Genomic DNA, 7,917 nt, shown 5'->3' with positions numbered 1-7,917 from the left:
GATGCACGCAACCATATATTGAAATGGATTAAGTATCAAAGTGCCAAGAACATCTCATGTGTACATGAACAACCGTAAGCCCATATAGCAACAAACATATTCATATAGGTACATCCGTTGACAAGTTCCAAGTTCATAACGAAATCACATCATGCACGCTCAGTTCACAGAACAACCATTAGGTACAAAGTTAGAAATATAGAAGGTACCCAACCTATAACTATCTGAACACATACATTAACGTCTTGCATGATCAACTCTTGATTCTCTTGTTGAGGCGCTTATCAGCAAACACATTCTAAGTTCGTAACCTGAATATCAAGGGACAAAAACTATTTCTAAGCATACCTAAATGTAACTTCAGACCCAAAGTACCTAAGTGTAAATTGTTTTACGAGTATTACTAGCATTCCCCTTTAACCTTATTTTCAGTTGATCGAAAGTACCTAAAAGTAACTTCAGACCCAAAGTGCATGTTTAGATGCATAAAACTGGAGCACTGAACGAAACAGGCAAAACACCGCTAGCCCGCTATTCCTATCTGTTACTCTGTCCCAAATTACCGGTCATAGATTTGTCTATATACAGATGCACCTAAGACTAAAACATATTTTAACAAATCTAAGGCAATTAATTATCTAGGGCCACATAGTTCAGACTGCTAGCCTTTGTGAAGCAAATGAGAGGAAAACTATGGAACCACAGAACTAGTCAAACCGTCCGGGTCACCTTATCACATCCGCGTGAAGCAAAAACTGCAGCAGGCATAACAGGTTGGAACATGGGCGCCAGAGCCGCTCCATCTGTCCTCGATCGGCCACACTTTCTGCCAGTCAATCACGTTGCTTTCATGCAATGCGTTCTTGGTGCCACTGCCACCACACCATATATACTTAGCTTCCTCGTTGTGCAATGCACTAGTCTAGTATACTTACTTTCCATGGCGGCGTCCCACCACCTACTCGTCTTCCTCCTTGTGGCGCTCGTGGCCAGCGGCAGCAACGGCGCCGTCGCCGCTGCGGGCAACGACCACGATGTGCAGCTGCGGAAGGTAGCCCTTTCACAGGCCATCGAGGTCCTTTCCCGCTACCGCCCGGAGACCACTGATGCAGAGACCCTGAAGCGGGCCGTGGCGGTGGTGAACCGGGAGGCGCAGCGGTACTGGAAGCCCATCTTCAACAACGTCAACAAGGTGATGCACAGCGGCGCCAACGACTGCACCAAGGAGGAGGCGTTCGCCGCGGCCAAGGCGCTGCTCAACCGCGAGCTCGGGCAAGGCCCGGACGCCATCAAGATGGACTTCGAGTACGTGTGACCTGCGTGCACGCATGACACATCGCCACCTCTGGCTTTTTTTTTTCTTTCCCTTCGGCCTTAGCGTCCCCTGTCTTTGTCTGCTGTTGTTAGTCCTGGTGCTGCCTGCTGTGGCCTGTCGCACTTGTTTGAGCCTTCCATTTCCTTGTCGACGCCTGTTGTGATTGTGCTTGCCTGTAGCTTGTGTTCCCTTAATCAGCGAGGTGGGTAAGCTTATTTCGTTGTTACTCTCTGTGTTCATCACTTTCTCCATGTCTTGTCGATCGATTATTCCAAGCAACAAACACGAGCTAGACTTATTTAGTTGTGTGATCCAAGAGACTGAACTTCTTCGGTGTTCTGGTCTCCCAGACTTTGCATACATAGTGTGCTCTGGATCGGCCATGGAGTCCATGTATTTCTTCCGAGCGATGCTAGACTCAAGATGGCAACGGGGACGAAACCCATCGGGTTTTGCTTGGCCAAACCCATCCCCACGAAAAAATCACAAACCCGTCCCCGTCCCCATCAACGTGCACGGGGTTAAATTTTTGCCTGTCCCCTAAACCCACCGGGTTTTCAAAACCCACGGGGAACCCGTCCCCACGAGCAGTCAAAGAAAACAGCAACATTTGGAAGAAAAACAGGAGCATATTACAGCAGCAGGCGACGGCTGGGGACCTAGGTTTAGGTTTAGGTGTCGTGTTGTGCGGGAGAGAGAGTCCTAAAGAGCGAGCAACACTGCAGCGACCGAGCGAGGGGATTGTTTGTACTCTAGGGCCTCGACGCTGTGGGGCTCGACTGCTCGCGCACTGTGGCTTTGGGCCACTTGAGTCAAGATGGATCGGTGCGTGCTAAATAATGTATTTTGACGGGTTTTGTCGGGTTTCGGGTTCGGGTAGTACTCAAACGGGTTTAAACCCGTGAAACATGCCGGGTTTTATAATGTACCCACGAGCAGCCCGGCGGGGATAGAAAGTCGCCCATCCCCATCCCCTAATAGGATAAAAACCCGCGGGGACGCGGGTTTTGAGGCCCCATTGCCATCTTGATGCTAGACGCACGAACCTTTACAGGGGGATCATGGAGTGATTAAAATTTGATTGGTTGGGATTTGGTTAAGTGAGGCGGGCCCACCATTTAAAATGAGGGGGGAGGGGGGGGGGGCAATTAAAGTAGTGCATGCAGTTCAGTCCGTAAAAGCCCGTTGATTTGGTCCGTGCGTGTAGTATTATCGATTTCTTCATGTTCGTCCATGTTCGCTATGCAATCAAATCCTATAATTATGGAACCTCTTTGAGGAAAACACTATTCTCTTTAAATAAATAAACAGGGAATTGCGTGAGTACACACAAATTGTGTGAGTACTGAAAATGCTAAAAAAAATTCAGAAAGGCGACCCTGGTTGGCGGGGAAGTTCCCCTAGCCACATAACTGATGGGATCTGCACGCCATATTTCTTATTAAGCAACTGGGGCACAATTTGTGTTTTTCTTACCGATTAGTCCTTGAGTTGTGTTTTTTATTTGGACTAGGGGAACTTCCATCAGTTATCTTAAAGGGGGTTAATTTTGTGCAAGCCAGAAAATGATGTCAACAAGTAGTAAAAATGTTTATTTCCAAATGTAACGTAAACATTGTTTGGCACAAAGTAATACTACTACATTGAAGACGCAAATAAAGCTTGGTCACACAGACAAACCTGATAAACGTACAATGGTAATAGTCATGAAAAGAAAGAAAGGCAGAAAGGAGTAGCATAGCCCATAGGATCCTGGTCCATGGGGCGTCATTATTCTAAGCATGATTTTAAATAGCCCGCTATAGCTCCGCTATAGCACGCTATAGCGTTTACAAAAGGTCCCGCGCTAAGAGTCTTTTGTTCAAACACTTGAGCAAATATTTTAAATAGCTCGCTATAGCTCCGTTATAGCACGCTATAGTATTTGAAAGAGGTCCGCCGCTAAGAGGCGCTTAGCGCGCTATTTAAAACTTTGATTCTAAGGAGTCTTGACTCTTGACTAAGAAACCAGCATGCATGCATGCATGCATGTTACAGAACTTCGAAGTGGACCGTGATGGTGTGAGCTCCAAACCTCATCACCACGCTCGCCTTGTCGCTGGGGCGGACACTGGTGAGAGCAACCATGAGGAGGAGGAGGAGGAACACAGCCATGGAGAATTGAATCGATCGGTCGTCCATCTCTCCCCTTGAATGAATGGTGGCAATGGATCGACAAACAAGGAAGGTAAGTATATATGGTGTGGTAGCAGTGGCAACACCGATCGCATTGTACAACTGATAGTTAGTTGGTGCAGTGAAAGCGCGTGGCCTGTGCAAGTAGTGTGACTTATCTGATCTGATGCAGGAGGCATGGAGAGAGAAGAAGTGCAGGATGGCTGGTAACAGGGATGGCATGTGAGTGAGTACTATGTACTATGGTGGAGTCGGTTGATTGATTCCATTCTCTGCAGCAGTCGTATGGAGAGAGAAGACAGGGTGGTTCAGGTGCAACTTTCATTTTTGCTTCACAAGGATGTGACTGAGCTAGTACTACCTACGTGATAAAGAGTGACCGGTTGACTGGTGGCTTTCCTCTCATTTGCTTTCCAAATGGTAGCATGAATTAGCACAATGCGCTACATATAGTGTTACACAGAGGCAGGCCGGGGGTTAACCCCTTTTCGAAAAGAAGAAAACTAGAGGAACCGCAGTTTGCAGTGTGTTGCCTGTTACAGAAGCCGTTCGTGCCCACATGATTCTATTATTGCTTAACTTTATGCATCTAAACATGCATTTTGGCTGTGAAGTTAGATTTATGGTGGGCAACCACAAATAAACTATTGTGGAAGTTGCACGCTATCTTCTTCGGGTGTGTTCTCTTTTAAATCCTTGTACACAGACTGGATTAACATTGGATCTGTTATCCAGTCCCTACATGTCTGGAAAAGCAAAGTTTCTTTAAAGATTAAGATTTTCATGGTGTGATTCTCACCAAGGAAAATTTGGCTAAGCGTAGATGGCAAGCTAGTAAAAAATGTTGTTTTTGTAACCAAGAGGAAATAATTCATCATCTTTTTCTAGCTTGCCCGCTTGTCAAGCTTTTGTGGTGTACTATTCATGTGTCTTTTAGTGTTCCTTCGCCGACTAGCATATCAAATATGTTTTGTAACTCGTTTGGTAGGGTGGAGCACAATGCTACGGCGCGAATTCGGTCTGAGTTTTTGAACTACTTTGAGATATTTGGAACTATCGAAATGATTTTGTGTTTAACAAAACAAAGATTCATTTTTTCCAGCTTATCTACAAAGCGTTTGGATGGATCAGTGTGTTGTCATTACTTCACCATGAGGATGTGAGGGAACTTATGGCATCTTGGTGCACCCGATGTCAGACGGTAGCATGGAACATGTACAACTATTTTTGGCGATGATTCCATACTAGGATTTGTGTTTACGCATTTTATCCTATTTTTGTTGGTTATGGTTTCTGGTCATGTAGTTTTCCTTTTTACTTTTGTTGGGGATTGTTACTCTGTACTTGTTCATAAGTGGTTGTGTGCATCAAATGATGCAGAGGCCGGGGGTATTCCTTCTTTTCCAAAAAAAATGTGGCCTTGTGTCAGACTCATGTGGTTATTGTTTTATGTTTTCTGGATTCTTGCTTAGGCAAGATGTATTTCCCCTTGGGTTCTTAAGGTTTTTGATATGTTTTTTGTATAAATTGGATCAATCTACTTTTGAAATGAAATCATATTGAGATGGGATTTCTCCCCTTCCCTGATTGTTGTTTCAAAACCAAAACAAAAGGCAAAGACTGCTGGTAAGGCATATATATCTGAGGTGGTTTTTGGTCACGACTTGCCCCAAAAAGGTACCTATCTAAATTGGGCTGAACCACATAAAGGGTATCAATTTTGTCCTCATAGAGGTGCCAACCTGGCTGGGCTAGCCAATTTAGGCCCGCCTCAGGCGATGTCCTATAGTATGCAAGTTGTTTTCCTGTAGTATTTACCTTTAGTAGTGACCTTACTAGAAAGTTATGTGCCTTGGTAGTAAGAAATGAATATTTTCCTAATAGGGATCTCCTGAACTGTAAACTGAAAAAGGTAGCTTCTTCAGTTGGCAGAGTTTATGGTCAGGAGTTCAAACATTTAAAAGAGGGCATATATGGAGTGTGGGGGATTTATTTTGAATGACCCATGGATCCCTAGAAGCTCCATGCGGAGCATTGTTACAAGAAGAGTTTGTGCTAACCAAAGTTTCAAAGATGATTGATCATAATTGAATAGTTTGGGACAAGGATCTTCTTAGAAATATTGTTTAGCCAATTGGTGCTAACTGTATACTCAAAATTCCTCTGGTTGTGGGAATGATGGAGGCCTTTGTTTCTTGGCACTTCAATAGGAACAATATTTTTTCGGTCAAATCATCATATCATGTTGGGTGGGATCATCAACATGGAATGAAATATTGGCGTACCAATCAATCCGGGAGCTCACCAAATAATAAGTTGCAGGAAATAGTTTTGTCTTTAAAACTGTTGGAGAGTTCTGTTGGGTGTAATTCGTTGCTTGGGTATATTGCAAAAAATCCCATGCAAAGTAGTTCTCAGCTGGCGGCCATTATGCATGCAGGATTGTGAGAGTGTTTGTGATGCTATTATCAAATGTTGTTGCATACTATCTGGATGAATCTTGGGATGGCTAAAATAATTGAAGGTGCTTGTGCTGTCGATGATGAAGGACTGTCGATCTTGGAGAGAATTCTTTTGGGCAAGTCTACTACAACACCTCTCTTGCCGGAGATATTTTGCATTCTAGTTTCTATAGCCATTTGGTATATTTGGTGGGAATGCTCGCTGGCAACTCGCAGTGAAACGATCCAATGTCCGGCTAGAACTACTCACGCAACTGCGGCTTTGGTGACGAATTACACAAGAGGTCAAAAGAAGCAATCTCCGGGGATCGATCAACATGGATGGCGAAAGACCAAGGAGTACTACATCAAACTTAACGTCGATGCATCCTTACACGATGACTCTTGTACTAGAGGAACGGGCACGGCTATAAGAGATAATCATGGTCATTTAGTCGCAGCGGGAAGGAGTGGTATTCCGTTTGTTAATGTTGCCGCGCCAGCTGAGGACCGTGCTCTCATTAATGGATTAATTCTTGCAGGACAAATTGGCTGCAATAGGATCATAGCATCATGCAAAAAGGTGGTAACTCCCTTGGATCGGCTGTGGCGATTTACCAAGAGTGCTCTCTTTTATGTTGCAATTTTGATCATTTTATCATTAGTGTCTGTCTTAGAGAGGCCAAAAGAGCAGCTCAGTTCTGTTGAAATTTGGCAATGGCAACTAATTCTGCTTGTATTTTAGTTAAATTCCCTCTGAAGTAGTAAACCAATCAGACATGCATGGTTGCTACTCATGAAAAAGACAGGGACAACAAATAGAGTAAGAAAATAACCACCTCGCTGACTAAGAAATGCAAACACAATGACGAACGAAGTCGAAGGAAAATAATGGTGGAGCTCCGACAACTGCGACAAGCCGCAGCGCACGGACGGGAGCGCACCACGACTAACAACACCACAGAGATCTAGGGCGCGCTAAGGCCGAAAGAGAAATTAAGGCAGAGGTGGCGAATTGGCGATGCATGTCACAGAAAGCGGAAGTCGAGCTTGAGGGCGTTGGGACCTTCTTGGCCGAGGTCGCGGTTGAGCTGCACCCTGGCCTGGGTGAACGCCTCTTCCTTGGTGCGGTCGTCGGCGCCGCTCTCCAGCACCCTGTTGACGGCCCTGAAGATGGGCTTCCACCGCTGAGCCTCGAGGTTCACCACCCCCATCGCCCGCTTGAGCGTCTGTTGGTCGGTGGTCTGTGGGCTGTAGCGGGAGAGGACCGTAATGGCCTGCGCCATGGCTTCCTGCCGCAGCTGCAGGTCCTCGTCCCCAGCGGCGACTATGCTGTTGCTGGCGGGGAGTACGAAGTCGACCTTGATGGTGCGACCATCATGTCTGAAGAACGAGCTGGCCTTCTCCTTGTACATCACGCTGGTCTCCTCCTTGAGCGGCTCAGCGTCGACGGCAGCTTCCGGGCACGAAGAAGACGACGCCATGCAGAACTCCTGCTGCGGCAGCGGCTGGTCGTCGACCGCGACAGCGACAGCACTGTTGCAGCCAGCGGCGACGCAGGAAAGGACGAGGAAGAGGAGGCGGAAGGCGGCCATGGCGAATCAAAAGGGTTGGTACGTACATCTCTTCTCCCGAGCAACGGATAAAGTATATATGGTGGGTAACAGACAAGCACACCTATCGCATTGCACAGCTGAAAGCAGCGTGATGAGTGCCAGAAGAACTCATGTGACTGATCTGATCAATTGGGTAGCTTTCTGATCAATAGCATTCTGGCTGCCAGAATGCCAGAATGCAACATGTGCTAAGTTCAAGTTGTTCACTTCCAACAATTTCCCACTTTTGTTTCACAAGGATAAAGTGACCCGGCCAATTGACTGGTCATTCTCTTATTTGCTTAGTAATGGTAGTAATTCAGTACCATTACTAAAGCACGCCCATCGCATTGCACAACTGAAAGCGGAAGACGTGCAAAACAAAGCATGT

The 7,917-nt window shown here is 46.0% G+C and overlaps 2 protein-coding genes across 2 annotated transcripts; one reads left to right on the top strand and one right to left on the bottom strand.

Moving 5' to 3' along the window:
* The first annotated feature begins 818 nt into the window (after positions 1–818).
* Positions 819–1,579, top strand: LOC125549510 (uncharacterized). Its single transcript, XM_048712913.2, has one exon. It carries the CDS (start codon positions 851–853, stop codon positions 1,313–1,315), a length of 465 nt encoding a protein of 154 aa, XP_048568870.2. The 5' UTR covers positions 819–850; the 3' UTR covers positions 1,316–1,579.
* Positions 1,580–6,755: 5,176 nt separating this feature from the next.
* On the bottom strand, positions 6,756–7,571 carry LOC125529514 (uncharacterized). The gene has a single exon (XM_048712912.2). It carries the CDS (start codon positions 7,524–7,526, stop codon positions 6,960–6,962), a length of 567 nt encoding a protein of 188 aa, XP_048568869.2. The 5' UTR covers positions 7,527–7,571; the 3' UTR covers positions 6,756–6,959.
* Positions 7,572–7,917: the final 346 nt, after the last annotated feature.

Source organism: Triticum urartu, chromosome 3A (assembly GCF_056163025.1).
Source record: "Triticum urartu cultivar PI428250 chromosome 3A, HENAU_Tu73, whole genome shotgun sequence".
Lineage (NCBI taxonomy): Eukaryota > Viridiplantae > Streptophyta > Magnoliopsida > Poales > Poaceae > Triticum > Triticum urartu.
The sequence above is the reverse complement of the archived record's forward strand: the minus strand, read 5'-3'. Positions and strand labels throughout refer to the sequence as shown.

Coding starts and splice junctions, on each gene's coding strand:
- LOC125549510 (XM_048712913.2), top strand. CDS start 851: ATGCAATGCGTTCTTGGTGCCACTGCCACCACACCATATATACTTAGC.
- LOC125529514 (XM_048712912.2), bottom strand. CDS start 7,526: ATGGCCGCCTTCCGCCTCCTCTTCCTCGTCCTTTCCTGCGTCGCCGCT.